This window comes from Mauremys reevesii, linkage group 7, assembly GCF_016161935.1.
Source record: "Mauremys reevesii isolate NIE-2019 linkage group 7, ASM1616193v1, whole genome shotgun sequence".
In the NCBI taxonomy this organism is placed as follows: domain Eukaryota; kingdom Metazoa; phylum Chordata; order Testudines; family Geoemydidae; genus Mauremys; species Mauremys reevesii.
The window spans coordinates 104,575,878-104,597,415 of NC_052629.1; the positions used below are offsets into that span (position 1 = coordinate 104,575,878).

The 21,538-nt window shown below is 54.7% G+C and overlaps 1 protein-coding gene across 4 annotated transcripts in view; it reads left to right on the forward strand.

Annotated features, from left to right (window-relative positions):
- PLXNA1 (plexin A1) overlaps positions 1-21,538 on the forward strand; it is a 267,745-nt gene that overhangs the window by 108,305 nt on the left and 137,902 nt on the right. For all 4 annotated transcript variants that reach the window (XM_039547182.1, XM_039547183.1, XM_039547184.1 and 1 more), the window contains exon 4: positions 15,760-15,900. In XM_039547182.1, the coding sequence (XP_039403116.1) occupies positions 15,760-15,900 (141 nt within the window). The remainder of the gene's footprint in view (positions 1-15,759; positions 15,901-21,538) is intronic.

Sequence of the window (21,538 nt, forward strand, 5' to 3'; positions counted from 1 at the left end):
AGAGAGGCCAGAGCCATCTGCTCATAGGGCTCATTGTAGAGGCTCAACACGTGGGCCTCTCGCTGAAGCGGGACAGAAACAGCAGGGCTCTGTTGTGCTATGGCACAGCCAGGTAATGGGCAGGGGTGGGGTGCTGTTCCCCTCATTCTGGTGAGTTCCTTCTCTGGGGGCCTACTCATCTGTGAGGAGACGCCTTGTCAGCCCTGTGCCATCATGCCAGGGGCTCCCTACAGTTCTTGTTGTGCCACGCTGTTGGCCACAATGGCCATGCGGCAGCAAGGTTCAAGCTATGGGCATTGCCTTGGGCTAGTGCTTTGAGGGCTAGGAATGAGCCCACTTATCTGCCAAATCTGGCCATACTGCTCCCAGCTCTGCAGGGTTGGTCTCACGAGAGAATATGGTCGTATTGTGATCTCACATCACATCATTGGTGATCTCAAGTGATAGCCCAGTCATGTTATGTGTAGCCTCCTCCATCACGCCATGCAACATGCTGTCACGTCAGACACACACCAGTCATGTTTGGGTGCCCATGATAAACCTGTAGGCTCTGAGCCCGTCTGGGATATTGAGACGGGCAGCGTTCCAGGGCTGGGGTTTGAGGGTGGGTGGGAGTCAGAATGATGTATCCCCACCAGGGTGCAGAGCCCACTGTCCTGTGATCCCCAGGGTATGTGTGGGCTCATGCCCACCATCCCAAAGGCTCCTGAGATTCATGCCCATTAGTGTCAGGGCACGGGGAGCTTGTGCCCTCTCAGTCGCATGAGATTTTTCACAAAGAAAATTGCACCAATAAATCAATAGAGAAGCTCTCCCGCAAAATGCTGGCTAATCCCATAGTTCTCCATAACAGGTCGGGCCATGTTCCACCAGAGACCCCACCGGCAGCCATGATCACGAGGCCCTGTTTGCCCAGCTGCTTGTCTGGAAAGAGACATGTCTGTAATCCAACCGGAGGAGAAGAATAAATTCCTTTGAACAGCAGCTGTTGGAACTGGAGCCAGGGCGGGGGAAGGGTAGAGCAAAGGTAGGCTGGGTCCAGTCCTCCCCTCCCTCTGCAGAGGGTGAGCACCAGGCCCAGCACCCTCTTCATGCCACATAGTTTAGATTCCTCCATGGGAATGCAGGGACTGTGGAGCCTCTGTGGAGGGCAGACTTGGCTCAGAGCTTCTCCCATAGTGTCTTGCAGGGAAAGTGGGGGAGATCAGCAGCAGCTGTGGATGCATCAGTCAGCGCCAGCTGTGGTGTTGGGAGCCTGCTGGGGTGGTTACATGCTGGGTACATTCCTTGGAAGACTCCACCTCCACCCCTGAGAGTGACCCCCTTAGAAAACCCATCCGAAGAAGTGAGCTGTAGCTCACGAAAGCTCACGCTAAAATAAATTTGTTAGTCTTTAAGGTGCCACAAGTACTCCTGTTCTTTTTGCGAATACAGACTAACCCGGCTGCTACTCTGAAACCCCTTAGAAAAGGCTCCCTCCTGGAAAACTCACCTTGCCTGCTGGCCCCAATATGATCCCAGAGACAGCATCTTCAGCTGGCATCTATCTCACTTCCCCTTCCCAGCACCGAAGCCATGGTAGTTGGGGATCATTTGCTAGAGGTTGCTCTCTCTAATCCTTGCCCTGGCTGCAAATCCAAGCCTCAGGCTGTTCTGAAGAGACAATAATTTTCTCTGCTTCAAAAGCCTGTGCACATGCAGCTGGCACAGCCTCCCCTCTTCGTTCAGTTGTTTGGGTGGGGCTTTGTGCTCATAGAAACCAAGGATGAGTCAGGTAGGGGTGACTTGGCGTTACATAGCTTCCCGCACCCAGCTCTGCCAGTGCTCCTCAGTCCTGACCCGCAGCCCTCTGCAATTCCAGTCCTGGGCTGCCCCAGCCCCAGCTCTGCTGAAATACTGCAGTCCTGACCCAAAGCAATTTGAAGGCTGACTCACGCCAGCACCTGTGTCCAACAGTTGGGCACTTGTAGGGGACTCAGCTGCTTCTCAGTCTAATGTGGCCTGACAGATGGACAGACGTTGTTGCGGGCAGGGGGGCTCCCCTTTGGCTGTATCTGCACTAGCATTCCTCTGCGCTCTTCTCACCATCGCTACCCTGAGTGCTGTGGAGGTGACCCGGTGGGCCAAACGCCTGTGCCCTGTCCGCTCAAGTGCTCTCTCCTTGCTGGCACGGGTAAGGCAGCTGCTAGTGTAGATGTGGCCTGGGAGGGAGTCCTAGTGAAGCGCCCTCCCCTTTCCTCCCCCCAGCCCTGGCTCTGCTCAGCATTCCTCTCTGGAGTGGGGCGGGCCCTAACCATTCCATCCCTGCCACTTCAAAGCAGGGGAAATATGTGACTTGTGCCCCAGCGGGAGGGCTGGGGGAAGGGGCTGAGATGGCTCTTCCCAGCATGGGTCCCTGCCCCGCCCCCAAAGATATTCGCCTGTACCAGATCCCACAATAAGGACCCCTGTCTTAGAAATCTGAGATGGGGAGGGGGAGCGAGGGGCTGAGCCTGACAGCTGTTGGGTACCACAGGTCTCCTAGTGGCTCTTGAGGGTGGGCGGGAGATGGAATGTATGTGGGGGGGGACCTCCCCCCTCCTCTCCCGAGTCCCTGTGCTCCAGTACACACAGAGGGAACCTGCAGTTGTCCCCTGTGTTTCAATATCACCCCAGACCCAGCCCAGTGCTCCTCTTATGGATGAGACATAAAGCCCAAGTCTTGCCCACTCTTTCCCACGGATGTCCTGGCCAGATCCCAGTGTGGTTAATTCCGTTCTGTCTCCCGAAACCCCCTGCAATTTCCGTTCGCTTTCTCCGTCTGCTTCCCTAAGCTGTTGCGTGCAGTGCTGCTGTGCCCTGTCAAACAGCTGGCACGTTCCACCCCAGAGGTGGCTGTGTTTGTGGTGGGCCGGGCAGTTCCTATATGTAGTTTGCACTGTGTTGTGGCTCAGTCAGGATCAGAGGCGCAGACTCTATAAGAAATTATTCCCGTCAATAACCTTTCAAATCCTCTGAAGCCTTCCCCCCACCCCCCCGCGAGGCACGTGGCTGAGCAGTCCGCTGAGCTTGACTAGTGAACCCCTCCTGCTGCGGCATGAACGTTCAGCCTCTGTTCCTCCCACCTGCTGGTCCCTGCTGCTCTGAGCCCTGCTGGGAAGTGGGGCAGCCACCACAGCAAAATTCTTCTGTTATTAATAGAAAAAACCCCAAATGACCGGAGCCTGAAGTGCAGAGTGTGGAGCGTGTGCCTCAGCCCCAGCCCCAGGCTTGTCTTGGCTCAGGAGAGCCTGGGCTTGTTGGCTTCGGTTTCCACTGCTTGCTGGCTCAGCTGTCCATCTGGGAGGTGTAGAAAGGGAAAGGTGCAGTTCCTTCTGTTGGGCAGTGCAGTATGTGTACGTCTGTCCTGTGCGCCCTGACCCCGCTCAGCCCACCCGCCCGGCGTGCCAGCCGCTCCCCGTGCCACAACCCAGCTCCCTGGCTGCAGCACCGGGCGGGCAGGGTGGAGCAAGCCCCATGCACCAATCCCAATTCCCTGGCAGAAGTGTGCGGGGGGGACTCAGGCAGAAGGGGTGAGGAGGGGCCCTCGTTTGCTCTCTCCCACAAAACCCTAATCAGCGCCTGCTTGGGCCATCCAGTTAGTGAGGGCAAGGACTGACATCCTCTCTTGTCCCGGGAGGCGGGCAGTGCTGGGGATGGCGTTGGGGTTTGCCTCTGCTCTTAGGATAAGCAGAGGGTTGGTGTCTCTGGGCATCTCATTCCAACCTGTTTCACCGGCACTGACCGGCCCCCACAGCAGCCCTGCGTCTGGAGCTCTCGCCAGAGACTGCCTCTGCTCAGCCCCCCCACCTACCCAGCCTGCCCTTTTGCCCTCCAATAGCTTCCACAGAAAGCTCAGCATGGCAGCTGCTGTGAGTGCTAGGAGCTGGAAGGGAACCTGTGCCTCTGCATCCCCTCCAGCAGGTGTCAGGACCGAACACAAACCAGGAGGGGGTGGGGGAAGGGAAGGAGAGGGCCCTTTGAAATGCAGTCTCATAAATAAGCCCCTCTTGCGTTGGCCTGTGGAACTGGAAAGGGTCCCCATGAAAAGGCTGCAAAGTGTGTTTCAGGCAGATAAATCCCTGCCTTTGAAGTATGGCAGCGGGCTAAAGCGCCCCATCTTGTAGCTGCTGCCAGCCACCGAGAATTAATCACAGCCACGCACAGATAAGAGTACAAAGCAACACGAGTGCTGTGCCAGGGGGTGTAGGGACCAGCAGGGATCGTGCAATGGATCTGGCGCGGGAGGGGCCTGCAGTGGGGAGACACAGACAAGGTGAGGCCCAGGGGTGGGCGAGGGAGGGGATGGGGATGCTGAATTCAGGGAGGGAGGGACTTGGGGAAGTGGGAGGAGAGCCAGGGTAGGGACCAGGGAGAGGGAGGTGGCTGTGGAGAGGAGAGGTGTGACCCCTGTCTAAGGAGGCGGGGGGCACTGAGAGTCAGGTCCCCTTTCCCTGCCTCTTTTGTTCCCCCCATTATGTTACTGTTCGATCATTGCCCTGTTTTGGGAGCCACCCCCCTAATTCCCTGTCTTGATAGGATGCTACTCTGAGTGGGAAACATTGAGCCTCCCCCTGCACCGTGGAGTGAAGTGGCATGGTGTGGGGCTGGGCTGGGACGGTGCTCAGGCAGAGCCGAGGCGCAGGCTGGGGAGAACCAGGGGCATGGGGAGGGTGAAATTCAGCGATAACCATGGACTCCTTTCTGCAGTGCAGGTGCTGGGGTCCAGCCGTCCCTCCTAGCTGGAGTGCTTTCCAGTGCAAGTGCCAGATTGAAGCGCTTTCTGGGAGCCTAGACAGCTCCGGCACTGTGAGGGGAGAAAGAGCCAGTTGGATCCATGCCAGGGGTGGGAGTGGCTGAGAATTGCTTCCATCTGGCTGTTGCTTGGGGACATATGTGTAATGAGTTGGTGAGTCTCAGTGCAGTTACCAAATGTTCCTTTTATGAGGAGATTCTCTGGGGCAGGCCCAAGGCCTTTGGGGTGAGGGGAACTCACCCTACTTCTGCCCACACGCACTCTGACCTGCAGGCAGAGAGGCTGCAATCTCCAGGGCTGTCACCAGCATAAGATGCACCTTCTAAGCCTGGCCTACCCTGGGAAATACAGTGTTGGCAGGGACGGCCATGGTTACCATTGTGTCAGCTGGAGGGAACCCAGTGGACCTGAGAGTTAACTGTGCCCAGGTGACCTAATATTAAACACAAGGCCTTGTCTACACACTGTTCAACCTTGTGTTAGCCGACATGTTCTAATCCAGTGTAACTTCCGTCTGTGGACAAAGTCTAAGGACATGAGCCAAACTGGCCCTCCTGCCTATGAGCTGTATCACATACTGTCTAATGACCTGTTTGGGTAGCCCTTGTGTTGTTCCTATAGGTACCCTACCTCCTTCTAGTTAGGAGAAGGCGAACTCTGGCTGCCTGGGTATGGCCAGCCCCAGCAAGTGTGGAGCACCGAGGAAATCCTCTGTCATGGATAAAATCAGAGAGTTAGTCCAATGTGTTGTAAACTCTCCCCAGGCAGCTGTGTGCTTTCTCCCACCCCATTCCCAACACATGGTGCACACTCCCTGAAACTAATGTGTAAAGCCCTGTCCTCCTCCACAGCCTTCCTCCAGTCCTACTTCTGCTGTGACGCTGCCAGCTGATGACAGTGAGGGAGACGGCCACTGGGGGGTTGCAAAATATTGAAACCTTTTAATGGATTCACATTCACTGAGTTATGCCCACTGTTAGTGTCTGTGAAATATGTTCTTGTTACTGTCCCCCACCCCGCAATTGACATGCTCACCTACTGTATCTTGCCTCTTCATATTGTAAGTTCCTTATGGCAGAGAGTGTTGACATGTGTCTGTATGATGCTTAATGCAGTGGGGCCCAGATCCTGCCTGGAGCTTTTGGGTGCTCCAGTAATAGGAATTGTTATGGAGAAAAAAAACTATGTTAAAAGAACATTAATATTCTAAGGCCAAACCCAAGAAAGTTAGGAAATGCCACAGTTAAGTTGGACTGTGTAACCTTAACCCTTAATCATAAGTTAAGGTGGCCTGTGCAACCCCATGTATATCCATGATGATAACCATACCTGATGTCACAGGGGGAAATCTGTGTCACATGTCCATGCATGACTCTCAGTTTTTACAGGTAGCATCCATTGTTTACATGCTACCTTGAATGTCGTCAAGTAGCCTTCTTATTTGGATTGGAGCATTCCAAGATCCACTGTCCCTTAAGTGTTTCTTGATTAGGTACTTAATTTCAAAATTCCTTTCTCCAGGAACTGACCAAATGCTCTACTAAAGTTTTTTAGAAATCAAGCCAGTACACAGCCAACATTCATAACATTCATAACTTTGAATACAAAAATGATAAATGCATACAAATAGGATTAATACATTCAGGAGATCATAACCTTTGAGATGTGTTACATGGCATATGTAGCATAAAACACATTCTAAGCATCTTTCCAAAAGCCGTATGGGAGGTACCGTCACGTACTCCTACGTCAGTTCAGGGGAAATGTCATTGGGTTAAGGCATGTAGGAGTATTGGCTGCCTGGCAGGATCCAGAACAGTTAAAACCATGTGTCACAGGGGAGTTTCCCAGATGGGACTGTACAGTCCATCTACCCCTGACCCACAACCACATTCCGCTCCACAGACTGTTCATGTATTAGGATCCCCAATGTCCAGGCTAAGTAGTACATGCTGGGAAGGCACATTCTGATGCCCTGAGATACCTTTGGTTCTTAGGGAATGTTGATCAGCACTGCGTCATGGTTCCCAGCATTAGTGTATCAATGCAGTGACTGTCCACTGAAGCATAGAGCTGAGAAGGTGGCTGGCCTAGCAATGTGCACTGCAGCCATGTCTCAGTCCTGTCCCTCTGCACACTGCGAGGGTTTCCGTCTGGGATCAACCTTTTCCTAACAGCAGCACTTGTGGCTGCTCCATCCCCATAACTCGTTCTTCGATTGGGTTTGGACACGTTCTGAACAGCTCCTTGATCCGGGGCACTCGTTAGGGTGGTTCAAGTGGAGCTGATGCAAAATCAAAGCAAGACAGCAACTGGAATCCGTGGGTTGGTGGAGGGGTGGAGAGAGCCACCTAAACCTCAGCCAGAGGAATGGCTCTGTTTAGCCACAAGCCTCTGAGATAGGCCATGAACTAACTCTGTAGTCTTGCTGTGAATGGGGTTGGGTTGATTTGCCATCAACTGAGCTGACTTGCCATCAACCATTGGCTACCTGTGACCTGCCGCCCTGTGCTGGGGTTAGTGTCAAGCTGAGGGGAGGCCATTCTTCCCCTGAGAAACTAGTCATCTGTCCTGTCCTGTCATCAATGGCCTGGCTTGTCCTGTCACCTGAAGAATGACAAAAAGAACAGGAGTACTTGTGGCACCTTAAAGACTAACAAATTTAATCACCTGCAGAAGAGCTTTGTGTAAGCTCAGAAGCTTGTCTCTCTCGCCAACAGAAGTTGGTCCAATAACAGATATTTTCTCCCCCACCTTCTCTCTCTTATAATCACGCAGCCACATAGGAATGGAGGAATAGCTACAGCATGAGACCAAGGATCCACTGAGTCCAGTATCACTTCTCCTACCACGGAATATCAGACCACTGCTCTCTTTAGGCTGGAATCCTACTCATATGGGGCTCATATGGGATACTTCTGCATGAAGTTGGAACCCCTGTAATGCATGTAATTGCCCTGTCTATGCAATATCACGTTGAGGTTTATGGAGAAGATTCTCCTTCAAATGTTCGGCATACACCATGGTACATGAGATCTGGTTTCCCCTGGCAACTTGAGCTACAAATGTTGTTATTAGTAGTCCTGAAACCATCCAGCCCTTTCAAACCTCCTGCCAGTGTCTGACCCTGATCTCCACCTGAGGTGACTTGTGGAGGTCAGCTTAGTGCTGCCCTTGGGAGGGTGTATCTTTATCAAGGTGTGTCCTCTTTAGATAAGCATCTGCCTCTGGCATGTTGGGCATGATTCTGGCTTAGCTGCAGCCTTTGCTGGCTGGGTCCTGCTGCTCTTTTGCTCCTCGGGAGTAGATGTCCCCCATTAATATTGAGTTCAGTTTAAGAGGCAAAGAGCTGAGAAATAAGGCAGAGTGCCAGGGAGCGAATGTGTGTGTATGGAGACAAGAAAGCAGCAGGTTCTGCATATTGCACTTCAGGAATGTTGCCCCCTCCCTTAAGCTTCTCCTGGCCCATGCTTGGATGTAACCTTCCCAGACCCTGCTTCCTGTTACAGGGGGTCAGCTCTGCTTGCACCTGTCTCTGACACTTCTACCCAGAGATCAGGGGAGGAAGGACAGTCTTGTGGTTAAGGCACTATATCAGGCTCTGCCACGGACTCCGGAGTGTGACCCCTCTCTGCACTTCATTTTCCTCATCTGTAAAAGGGGGCTGGTGATACTCACGTATGACCTGCCAGGCATGGGTATTCTAAATGTAATTGATGTTTGTAAAGTGCTTTGAGATTCTTGGAGAGAGGGTGCTTTGGAAAGGCAAAGTATTATAACCTCCAAGCTGACTGCATGCCGTCCTTTTCTCGATCATCTTCAGGAGTTCTCCTCTCCCAGTGTGTGTGTCTCGTGGGGAAGAGGACTCCCCTGCGACACAGAGAGAATACCCCTCTAGAAAGTGCATCCCATGCCGTTGCACTGCTGTGGCCGTGTATCCCACTGCTGCGAAGCTGACCCAGCTCACTTGGTCAGGTCACGCTCTCAGCTTGGATTCATTTTCAAGCAGTTTTTAAAATTTCTGATGAGGGGTTTTGCTGGGTGCTTCAGTGAGAACCTTACGGTCACACTTCCACAAGCCCCAGGCCTTGGTCTGCAAAAATGCAGCCCCTGTTACTGCAAAGGAAAATCCTCTGATTGCTCTCATGGGAAGGGCGTCCGGCTCCTGACCAGCTATTTGCACATGCCACCATGGAGACTCTTTTGCATTTGTATTACTTGCAAACCAACCTCAGGCCACTAGCTATTTTTTAGAGTTGGTCCCTTAAAAATCTCACCCTGTAATTTTCTTGTTCCAGTCTCCTCCCACGTTTGGGTCGTGCCCTCCAGAGATAGCAGCCCCGCTGCCATGGCAGCAGTGGTAACAGCTTGATCTAGTTCCTCTGGGATAACACTGCACCCAGCAGGGGAGCACTTGGGCTGCTGGCCTGTGTAAATTTGGACAGAGATGGTTCCAGGGAGCAGCATCCCTGCTGCTTCTGCCCAGACAACCAGCGCGTTTTACTGCAGGGAGAGAAAGGAGCTGGAAGAGCTCTGCTTCTGCACAAGATGGAAAGAGTTGGGTTGTATAGGGGAGGGGAGGGTAAGGAGTCTTTTCATATCAGAGGGACAGACCGCATCCATCCTGCGCCCTGGGATCTTGTGGATCTTGAGTACTTTGGGCCTTGTGGTTGTTGAGATGTTGTTCTGCAGTGCAGTGTGCTGGTCTCCTGGCTTCATCAATGTGACTCAGCTGGCTTGGCTCACGTGGGGTCATCGGCCCATTTCCTCGGCTCCGCTTCTCACTTGGGATCGAGCAAAGTCAGAAGCTTGAAATGAAACTGCAGAATTTTGCCTGGTTGGAGGCAGGGCACCACTGGAACCGCCCTTGTTTAGCTTAAGGGTTCCCACCTGGCCCCCTGAATCAGCCCAGCTTGGCCTGAAATCCACCCAGCTCTGCTCACATCCCTTGATTGCTTGAAAAGTTCATGCCACTGAGCTAGGTGTTGGGGTTGCGGTGTTCCCTGGAGCAGTGGGGTTTGGCTGAGTGAGTGGTCAGTGTTTGTTCAGCAGTGTCCATGCTACAGATGGCACTGTTGCAATGATGTGGGGGCTCCGTGTCCTGCAGATGAAATGGTGCGGGTTTCCCAGGAGAGGTTTCCGAGAGGATTTCACACCTTGGATTGTCCCCTGGAGCCAGCTGGTGCAGCTCACCGAGAACAGGGGCCTACAGTCTTAAGGGTATTCTAATGTCGAACCACACATTTGTTTGTGGTGAGGTGTTTTTTGGGATCCCCATATTTTCCCCCCATTGCCCAGCATGGCTCCCCAACTTGACCAGCACCCGCCCTTTTTGGTTCCCTCTGGCACTCCTTGTGTTGACGGTGGTGGGCAGAAGAGGCTGCACCTTTCTTAGGGACTTAACGCACTGCCCCTGTTGGCCTTACGGCAGAGAGACCCTCCCCATGTGGCTTCTCCATCTCAGCCTGCCCCTCAGGGACTCGGAGTCCCTTCCTCTCCGGGGGGGCCTCCTTCCAGCCCCCCTTTGCCTCTCTCCCTCCGTGATACAGCGCATTAAGGCTGCTGCCTGAAGCCAGCCTGTGGCTGTAACTCCTGGCTGAGGACTCAGCTCGGCTCACACGAGACAGGCAGAATGAGGGCAAGAATTCTGAGTGAGAAATTAGCACGAGTAATTATTAGTATTGGGTAATTATCAGCATCAGGATGAGGAGAAAGGTTAATGGAGTTTTTTTTGGTAACGGTCTTTTCCCCTGGGTGAAGGAGAGCAGGGTAGGCAGGAAGAAACGTGGTTCCTGGGGGGAGGGAGGGGTTTGCTATGATTAACCTGCATCCTCCTCCCCATCTCTCAAATATCCCCCACCCACTGGAAACGGGAGGTGGAAGCGGATTCCTCAGAGCTGCCTGTGGCAAAGTTCAATGGCTGTTGCCTTTCAGAGGGTGCATTCTGCATGTGACATCCTGGTTGTACCAGAGCTTCCCCATCCTACCTGCTGAAGGCTTGGAAAAGGGGGTGAGGTGCACCATAGAAAGCCTTCCCCGGGGGTGGGGGCTGTGTGGGTTTGGGGAGCTAAGGGGGGTGAGGTGCACCGTAGAAAGCCTTCCCCAGGGGTGGGGGCTGTGAGGGTTTGGAGAGCTAAGGGGGGTGAGGTGCACTGTAGAAAGCCATCCCCAGGGGTGGGGGCGGTGAGGGTTTGGGGAGCTGGGGGGGTGAGGTGCACCGTAGAAAGCCTTCACCGGGGGTGGGGGCGGCGAGGGTTTGGGGAGCTGGAGGGGTGTGGGTTTGGGGAGCTAGGGCGGGTGAGGTGCACTGTAGAAAGCCTTCCCCGGGGGGTGGGGGCTGTGAGGTGTATTGTGGAAAGGTTCCCCCCACTCCTGGAACGTTGCTCTCCCCAAGCTTTTCACTCCCTTCAATTTACCTACTATGAACTGTAAGTGAAACTTCAGACCCTTAAAAGCCCTCCCCCTCCCCACCTTAGGGCCCTTTGACAACCCAGTAGTAGTTTAATCCCCCCTCCCCACTGCCTCCCAACTTTCAATTTTGTGCTCCCAGAACCCTAAGCTGCTGGGTGTTGCCTTTGACACCGCCCGTCTGCTGCCTCTGGCCTCTCCTTTCACAGGAGAAGAGATGCCCAGATGCAAGAGAGTTGTGTCTCTCTCTCTGCCTGCCTGCGTTCCTGAGGGTCATGTACTCCCTTCCAGTGTGTCCCACACCGTTAGGGGCTCAGCTCCATCCCTCTTTGGGCTGGAGCAATGACTCCGAAGCTTTTCCTGAAGCCTTGCATTAGCTTGAAGTGCTTAACGTCTGTTATTTTTAATGTCTCTTTCTATTTCCCAGCACTGCACACTGCAATAATGTAATGGGGAAATTACCCTGCTAGTTAAAAATTACTGCCGGAGTGACAGCCACCCATAGATCTATTTTAAAACCAGGGTAAAACTATATTGATTTCTCGGCGCTCTGACTGTGGCCTGTAAAAGGGTTGGAAAGGAAGGTGGGTTTGTGACATTGCCACAGCCCGTGGGAGAGCCCGTGTCGGGTTGCAGGGGAAAGTGAAGGAGGTGCCCATGGCTTTGATGCTGTGTGTGGGGGCATGGGCAGGACACAATCAGCCTCAGCTCTCTACTCAAGGTACCCCGCCTGTTAGGAGCTGGAGCACTGTGTGTGTCAGGAGTTGGGGGAGCTGGGACTCGTGCTCAGCCCCCATTGGGGCTGGTGGTTGTTTGTATTGTGGTAGTGCCTGGAGCCCTGGTCGCAAACCAGCACCCCGTTGTGCTGGGTGCTGTACACACACACAGCTGCTGCCCCTGGACAGTGTGGGCTGTACTCCCTTCAGGTCAGGGTTGGGAAGCTTTTGGCTGGGCTTTCGCCATTAGGCACAGACAGCGCTTACCCCTTGTGAAGCACTTTTCATTACAGCACCGCCAGGCAGTGCCTGCTAAAATAGGGCAGGAGCATTATACCTTTTGCCGAGACTCGGGGAAGTGACTTGCAAAGGGTCGTGCCGGGAGCTGGGCTGGAAGCAGGAATAGAGAGCAGGTGCCCTGGCTCCTGGTGTGCTGCTCTGTTCCCCACACAGCACTGTTGGGTGCTCTAGTGCTGAGTGCGCCACGGAAGCTTTGCTCCTGTTTGGGGTCTGAGGGAGGATCAAACCCAAGATCCCAAATCTGAGCAGGGGGTACCCAGAAAAGGGCAGAGGGGGAAGGGAACAGAGGCATCATTAATGGGAAGGGAGGGCAGTCCTCCCGGGGGGCGTAAAACAGAGTTGGTAACGGGGAGGGGAGTGCCGGTAAGGGGGAGGGGAGCAGGGCCCATACCGACGGCACACTGGGGAGCACTGGTAACGGGGTGGGGAGTGCCGGTAAGGGGGAGGGGAGCAGGGCCCATGTGGACGGCACAGCAGGGAGCATTGGTAACGGAGTGGGGAGTGCCGGTAAGGGAGCGGGGAGCGCAGTGCTTACAGGGGAAATCAGTGGCTACAGGCACACACTTTAGCTTCTGCCTGCGGCTCCCCAAGCAGCTGTCAGCTCCTCCCTGCAGAGTTACACCCTGCCCATAGGGCCCAGTGCCCCACACCCTGCGAGGGGGCAGCCCCTCTCCCCACCACGTGGAGCTCTCCGCTTTCTATAGTAGCTCAGGGGTGTCTCTCTTAATTAAATACATTTGTTTTGTAAAACTGACTAAAAATAATCCGGGACTGGTGCATGCGGGATGCTGGTGGTGAATCAAAGGCGCCGCTCTAATTAAACAGGCCCCGGTTTGTTTGTGAGCTGCATATATTTCCATGCTAATCAGCCGCACACTGGGATCCTGCCTTCCCAGCCCCGCATCCTCTGCCTGAGTGGGAACTATGCAAATGCTGGAGTCTGTTTATTGCAGTGAGGACTGCAAAGCTTTCAGCATGCTTTGGGGTGCTGGGTCGGGTGGGAGGGGGTTACTCTGCAGAGCTTGGGTGAGGGCTGGAGAAGCCAATTTCTGTTATCCCTTTGCTGTTAGCAGCCAGTGCATTGGATGTTTTGGGGCAGGGTTTGGGCTCAGAAGGCTCCGAGACCTCCTGCCTGGAACTCCCCATCTGTCCCGGTGGGAGCATGGCTCCTGTTACTGGCCAGTGTTCTGTTTCCCATTTGCTAGTGGAGAAGGAGCCTGCCTCTCTGCCTGCGCCCCAAGAGACTCACTGCTGCGAGGAACATGTCCATAAAGGCTCTGGCCTGTCCCGAGGCCGCTTTGATCATGTGAGTGCCAGATCCATGCAGAATGGCAGTCTCCCACTCCCAGGGGCTCAGTGTGAGTGAGTGACAGGGTCACGGGCGCTGGCTTTGTTAGCAGGGCTGGAGGCTCTGGAGAACACCCCTTTCTCTGTGTGTCTGGATTCCTCCTGGGAATGGGTGTGGGGCCTCCTGCTCCAGTTCTGAGACACCATCTCTGCAGAGACTGCTGAAGGCCAGGGGCTGCTGGATTCTGCTAGGTTCCCAGGCTACGCCATTAGCTGAAAGTGGAAATGGCAAATATTCCCAATGGCTGGAGACAGGACACTATATGGGGAGGGCTCTGAGTTACTCCAGAGAATTATTTCCCGGGTGCCTGGCTGGTGGGTCTTGCCCACATGCTCATGGTCTAACTGATCACCATATTTGGGGTTGAAAAGGAATTTTCCCCTCAGGTCAGATTGGCAGAGACCTTGGCAGGAGGGGGAGGTTCGCCTTCCTTTGCAGCATGGGGAACAGGTCACGAACTGGTCTGAACTAGAGTAAATGGTGCAGTCTCTGTAACTTGCAGTCTTTAAACCATGATTTGAGGATGTCAGTAACTCAGCCAAAGGTTCAGGGTCTATTACAGGAGTGGGTGGGTGAGGGTCTGTGGCCTGCAATGTGCAGGAGGTCAGACTAGATTATCACAATGGTCCCTTCTGACCTTAAAGTCTATGAGTGTGTGTGTTTGTTGCAAGCAAGGAGTGGCAATTGGGTTCAGGGAATTAGCCCTGCTGAATTTAATCCCACCTAAGGGGTGACTGTCCCTGTGGTGCTCCTAATGTGGTTATTGCAGTACAGTGAGAAAGCAAGGCACTTAGGAAGAGTTTTAATGTAAGAGCAGCAAAGAATCCTGTGGCACCTTATAGACTAACAGACGTTTTGCAGCATGAGCTTTCGTGGGTGAATACCCACTTGCATACGACGAAGTGGGTATTCACCCACGAAAGCTCATGCTGCAAAACGTCTGTTAGTCTATAAGGTGCCACAGGATTCTTTGCTGCTTTTACAGAACCAGACTAACACGGCGACTCCTCTGATACTTAATGTAAGAGGGAGCTGTAAAGGGATTAAAGCATTTGCCGGGGCCCTGCACAGCTTGGGGAACAGAGGTGCTTTCTGAACCTCTGGGCTGACCCTGTCTTATCTCCGTTATACAGTGGGATCCCTAGACCTTCCTAGGCCCGACCCAGAATAACGCCTTGAATCTCAAGGGAGACTGGCCTATGGAGGTGGTAGCCCTTTCTGGCTATTACTGTGTCAAATCCCCCTCCCCCTTGTCAGACACGGCTCAGTTCTGGGCTCTTCTGTACAAGGGGCACCACATCCCAGAGTAAGGGGGCACAGGGCCCTTTCTTCACAGCCCTAGGGACAGCGACCTGGGAATTCTGGCCTCCTCCAGCTCAAAAGATATTGACAGACTGAAGGGAGCTCAGAGGAAAGCAGCAAAAATAACCAGGTGGCTGCAGGGCTTGGCTTCTGGGGAGGGATGAACAGAGCGAAGTCCGCATAGCCTGGCTGAATGACGATGAATGGGAAGGCAGTTCCTGCCTGTGCATCTCCGATGAGGGTAAATGCCAGGAGGGACTGGCTGCCTGAGACTGAGCCAGTGGGGTGGACCGAGGAGCAGTGGGATGAAAGTGAGCAAAGGGAAGTGTGGGATGAGTAAATGGCAGGATTTCCTGATGTTGTCCCCAGAGCGACAGCCCCGTTGCTAGGGATGTTGACAGCTGAACTCTGGGACTGGAGAACAGACAGAGGGCACAGTCTTGCCCTGGGTGGGCCTAGTCCCTGCTCCCCCCCTCTGGTTGTGTGCAGATTGTGTAGGAGAAAGGAGGGGCCACGGGAAAGTGGGGCATTACATCTGCCAGATGGCAGAGAGGGTCTGGAGAGCTTTCCTAAGCCTGGACTGCTGCTCCATTGCTTCCCTAAGGCAGCCAAAGCCCCTCCGAGGTCTGGAGCCTGAGGGCCTTTCTCACCAGGTTGATTTCTGCTGCCGTCTAATTTTCATGAAGTCAGCAATGACTCTTGTCTCCGCTTGTGGTCCTGGCTGGAAACCACACAGGGCGGAGGCGAGTGGAAGGTGACAAGGTGGAGTGTTGGGGGAGGGGAGATTGAGGCCTCCTGACTAGGGTCCATGCGTGATTGAAACCCCTCTGTGCGTACCTCATTGGCGTGACTGCAGCGTTTCCCCTCCCTGCGTGGGAGACAGCACTAACCCTCTCCCCTCTGGTCCGCAGATCCTGGTGGACTCGTCCAGTCCCAGCGGGCGGCCGGCGCTGCAGTATGAGAACGTCGTGGCCCACGAGGGCAGCTCCATCCTGCGAGACCTGGTGCTCAGCCCCGACCGCCAGCACATCTACGCCATGACTGAGAAACAGGTAACTGTCCAGGAGGGGGAGGCAAGGCTCGCTCTGCTTCACCAGCAGGAGCAGTGTGAAGTGGCCGCTGAGGGGACCAGCCTGTGCTGCAGTCGGCAGCAGCCATCTCACCCCAATCCTACAAGAGGCAGGGTCCCAGCTGCTCCCATCACCACAGTGCCCAGGCACCAAACACAGGAGTAAGCAGCATGATAGGGACGGAAGCTGCATTGCTCCTGCTCCCCCAATCACAGAGTGCCAGCACTGTCCCTCTCGTCTCCCCGGAGCCTCTGATAGAGGCCTGAGACCCCCTCTGCATGGTCCTGCAGTCTGATGACACAAGCTCTAGACCAGGAGTGGGCAAACGTTTTGGCCCGAGGGCCATACTGGGGTTGCAAAACTGTATGGAGGGCCGGGTAGGGAAGGCTGTGCCTCCCCAAATAGCCCCCTCCCACTTCCCGCCCCCTGATTGCCCCCCTCAGAACCTCGAACCCATCCAACCCCCCCTGCTCCTTGTCCCCTATCTGCCCCTTCCCGGGACTCCTGCCCCTAACCCCCTTCCCCAAACCTCTGCCCCCAACCCCCTGCTCCCAATCACCCAACCCCTATCCACATCCCTGCCTCCTGACAGGCCCCCCGGGACCCCACACCTATCCAACCCCCCTGTTCCCTGTCCCCTGACCCCTATCCACACCCCACCCCTGACAGCCCCGGACCCCATGCCTATGCAGCCCCGTTCCTCGTCCCCTGACTGCCCCCGCCCCCGCAGAACCTCCGCCCCATCCAGCCACCCCCTGCTCCCTGTCCCCTGACTGCCCTCCAGGAACCCCTGCCCCTTATCCAACCCCCCCTCCCCCAGCCCCATTACCATGCCGCTCAGAGCAGTATGTCTGGCAGCTGCGCTGCCAGGCCGGAGATAGACACGCTGCCGCTCTGCTCGTCAGGAGCATGGCTGTGGGGGAGGGGCCGGGGGCTAGCCTCCCTGGCTGGGAGCTCAAGGGCCGGGCAGGCCGGTCCCGCAGGCTGGATGTGGCCCACGGGCTGTAGTTTGCCCACCTCTGCTCTAGACACTCATGCTGGGCTTTGCAGAGGAGCCTGGCCGGGGGTGGGGGGATGCAGTGCCCTGCTCCATTTGGGTTCAGTGGGCACTGAGAACCCAATTCTCTTTCGCTCCTTTGGAAATCCCTGCTTGAACGCTGACGAAAGGCTTCCTTTGAGGGTCATTCTGCTCCTTGGTCCACCATAAGAGGGTGTGGAGCTATGTGTGATCTTCCCTCTGCCTAGCTTCTGCTATGTCCTGGGGCTCAGTCGCTCCCCCTAGCCAGTGCACCAGCCAGCGGAATGGGATGGGTTCTGGCTGTTCTGCACTGGTATTGCCGCTGGGTTGGCCCCACTGGGCAGCAGGCAGTTATCTCTTCTGGTCTGCTGGAAGAAGTAGGGACAGACAGTCCAGCTGAGCTGACCAAATACATGGTTCAGGGGATACTAGCCACCCCATCCTCCTCCACTGCAGGCAGGCTTGCTGGAGATGTAGTGTTCTTGCCCTGGGAGGGCTTGTGTAGGGTCTGTGCCTATGTTCCCAAAACAGCCATGTCTGGTGCCCCATGACAGCGTGGCTGTCCCTTGGCGAGTTGTGAGCACTCTTCCCCCTTGCAGTGTGCTTACCCGTGCTGTGCCTCGCTCAGAGTGCAGCTGGAGCGGGGGCACGGGATGAACCAAGGGGGGCAGTGGGCCTCTTGCCCCCCTGAGATGGACTCCTGCCGGAGCTGTGTCGTGGCCCAGCTTTCCCAGTGTGGCAGGGTGGGCAGCGTGGGTGAGCTGTGGCAGGTGTGTCTCAGTCTGTGCACGTGGCTGGAACCACAGCTGAACTAGAATCATGATACATCTCCAGCCCCGTTGTCCCAGGTGGGGGATGTGAAAATAGGGCCTTTGATTGGTCCAGAAATCCCATGGGGACGGAGCAGCCTATTTCCTCCTCCTGCCAGCCCCAGTTTCCGGTTTACAATCTGCCAGAGGAGACCTGGAGCTCTCTGGGTGACTTGCTGACTGGGAGGCTGTTGGCCGAATCCCCTAACCCCAGTGTCTCAAAGGGCCTGGGATGCGGCTCAGTGGTGAGCCTCTGAGCACCAAGCCCCTTACTATTCCCAGCTCTTCCATTTCCTCCTCTCCCTTTCTGCTGGGTAATGGCAGCAGGATTGAAAATGGCCCGTAACTCTTTCTTAGTGGAGCAGCCTCTCCCCTTGGCCCTGCATTCCCAGGTCTGGGCTGTCCCCTCCTGACAGACATGCGTTGGGGCAGCTGGAAATTGTGGCATTGCTGAAGTGACAGTGGGAGATGGTCTTCAGCTCTAAGGCAGAAGCTGAAAGAGAGACCATGTTCCTGAGTCTGCAGGCCATGCAAGGAGATTTCACTCCCTATGTAAGTCCCTGCTTCCCCCCATTCTGCACTCCCAGCCCCATCCTAATGCCCTAAGCTGTGGCCAGCTGGGGAGCAAGGAGTGATGACCAGAAGGGATGGTCTGATGCAGAATTGTTGGTGGAATTGTCTGGCCTGGATTATGCAGGAGGTCTGATTGGATTGTCAGGCCACAAGAGAACGTTAGGGCCATCTATGGATGCTCCAGGGCACTTTGAACCACAGAGGGTTCCCTGCTCCCCAGGGGATCGGAGGGCTTGAAGTTGTGTATGTGGGGATCCCATGGGGAAAGGCTGGGGATTGGGGGGCAGGGGGAAGGACGCTAAAGGAAAGGGTGGGGGGAAATCTGAGAAGCTGTTCCTGGCAGCCTCCCTGTCATTGCTCTGTTGCAGTTCTAAGGCCTGGCTACCACAGAATCCCCTTGGTGGGATATTTAGGGGGCAGCCGGACAGACGAGGGCTTTGCTCAGTGAATCCCAACAGGAGGGGATTTATTGCTGAGTTGCAGTGTTTTTCACAGCGAGGATAGCAGGACATAAACCCTATTGTGTTGGGTGCTGTACAGACAGATTGGAAGTGGGTATTATGACATTTGCTTTTGCAGCTTCTGTCTCTTTGCTGACAAAGCAAAGAACTCTCTTGCCTTCTGAAACCTCCCACCCCCGTCCTCTCCTTTCCTCAATAAAAAGAGCTCTCTTCCATCGCAGCCTGGTGTTATCAGGGTGTTGCTGGAAAGTAATTAAATGAACAGTTGTAACAGAGCTCGGAGGGCCAGAGAAACGAGGGGATTTTAATCAAATCTGGAGGAGCAATTAATAAAGAGCTTGTAACCCTTTAAGGCCAACTCCTGCTGTCACGTATCGGAAAGTGCAGGGGTCTGGCTAGCATCTGAAATGGGCATAGAAGGCTGTAAAATGATAGCCCGTTTGCCTAAAATCTGGAGAGTCCAGTTGTTCATTGTGCTCTACAGAGGTTGGCTAGATCGCCAGGACCCCCAGCCATTTGCCTTTCTCTGTGCCAGACCTGCCTTTGATTCCAGGAGCTGAGCCGTCTTGACAATGAGCTTGGTGGGGTCTCCGTCTGGTCCCTACTTGTGTATCACAATCCTGGCATGACATCCGGTATAATCTGGAATAGCCTCGTTCAGGGGAGGCCCTTCCGTGTGGGGAGGGGTGCTGCCGTTCAGTGTTGAGGGGCATCTCTGGAGGACGGGGGCCCAGGACTGGAATGGCAGTGGTGGGCTGCTGGTCAGGATTGAGGGGTGTCTGTAGAGTCGTGTAGGAGCTCAGGGTTAGAGTAGCAGGAGGAGCTGTGGGTCAGAGTGGAGGGGGATTGGCAGAGCTGTAGGAGGAGGGCAGGGCTGATACTGGGGACTGAAGGTCAAGGTTGAGGGGCATAAGGCTTTGCAGGGTGTTTGAGAAATGTTGGACACAGCCCTGTGTCCCTTTCCATGAAAGCCAGAGAGCACTAGAGAGGCTGTGTCTGTGCTGGGTACATTGGCGCTCTCAGGTCCCTCGTGAGCTGTTTTTCTCTCTCAAGGTTCAATAATTCTTGATGGAAATAATGTAGCTTTTCTTAGCGCCTTTGCCTCTGGGTTGAAATGAACTCGGCGTTCCATTGGCTGCTGGGAACAGATACAGAGCAGCCTCCCCTGCCCTCCCCCTCACCATTGAGCGTCCTAAGGAGCTAAGTGTTGTGTGGGGCCTGATGGGGCAAGCAGAGGTGTCCTCACATGGTCCAGGAGTTTCCAGCCTCTCTTCCCCTTCTTAGCTACCTGCAGGGGAGCTCAGACTGGTCCCCACAGGAGACTGTACACTAAGTGTAGAAGGTTGTAGGGCTCTTTCCAACCATGCCAGGTGACCTACAGGCCATTGAGGACCAGGTTAGGCTGGTAAGGGGGGAATGTCCTACCGACCCTGCTCCTTTTAAAATCTCCCCTCTTCCCTGCAGCTGCAGGGTTGGCATCTGGCCGTTGTCCATCAGGGGCTGTAAGCATGTTAGGCCGTCACAGCTGATACTTACGGAATGCTGCTGCTGCTGCTCTTTGGAACATCACTGATGGCCACAGCAAGGAAGGCCATGGCTACACTAGGAGTGCTGTACAGGTATAGGGCTATCAATGTACCATACCAGCAAAGCGCTGCTAGTGTCGCTGAAGCTATACCAGCAAAGTTGGGTTTTGTACCAGTCTAGCGAAAGTCCCCCGCATGAGCAAAACACACTATAAGGGTGAAAGTGCAGCTTGGCTGTGTAACTGCATCTTCACTAGGGCCTCTGCCCATCAGGGGTCCCATCTCTTCAGACCCCTGACTGTCTGAGTGATGCCAGCAGAAGTCTGTAGTGGAGACCTGGTCTAACTCTTGTTCCAACCTCAGGATTTTGCCCTGGAGTGATGGGGAGGGAGAAGGGTCCTAGGGAGGTTGTGGAATCCCCGTCATTGGAGAACAGGCTGGACAAACACCTGTCAGGGATGGTCTTGATTTACTTGGTCCTGTCTCAATGCAGGGGGCTGGACTTGATGACTTCTTGAGCTCGCTTCCAGCCCTACATTTCTATGATTTGATAATAAGGAGAGTGAAAGACAGGGACATCTGGCTTGGGAAGGAGCCAGGTCTGCAGCTCCCTGAAGCAGGGGGCAGCATGGGAATTTTCCCGGGGTTGTGCATTTGGGGTCCATGCACCCCTGTGCTTGGGATACACCCCTGATGCCCCCCTATTGGTGTTTGGTCATGCTTATATGGGCTTCTTGAGGGACAAGAAGGGAGATATTTATAGGGTTGAAATAACCCACGGTCTAGTGGGTTCATGAGGCTGCTATTCCTGGAGACCAGATTTCACCTTATTGACCCCCAAAGTGCTCCCTGGGGCATTAAGCACGAATAAATGCTCACCCAGGTCCTGCTGTTCTTTGCCTGAGACTGAGGGGAGGGCACCCTTGCCTCGCTGGTCTCAGCACTTGTAAAAATCAGGTGTCTATATGTCACCCCTTGATCCTAAATCTAGCCGCTTATCTCTGAAAGCCCTGCCCTAGGTATAGCCACTGCCAGCCTAGGCTCAAGTCATGAGGCAAGCTGCAGTGTTAACAGGCCCTCTGGGCCTTTATTAGGAGAGCCGCCTCTGTTCAGCAGCTGGCCCCATGCACTGTTGCTGACTCTCTAACAGACACCCCCACATGTGGGCAGGAGACACTTGTAGCCCCCCCAGGGAACTCCAAGGGTATCCGTCCCCCCCGGGTAGCTGGGGTG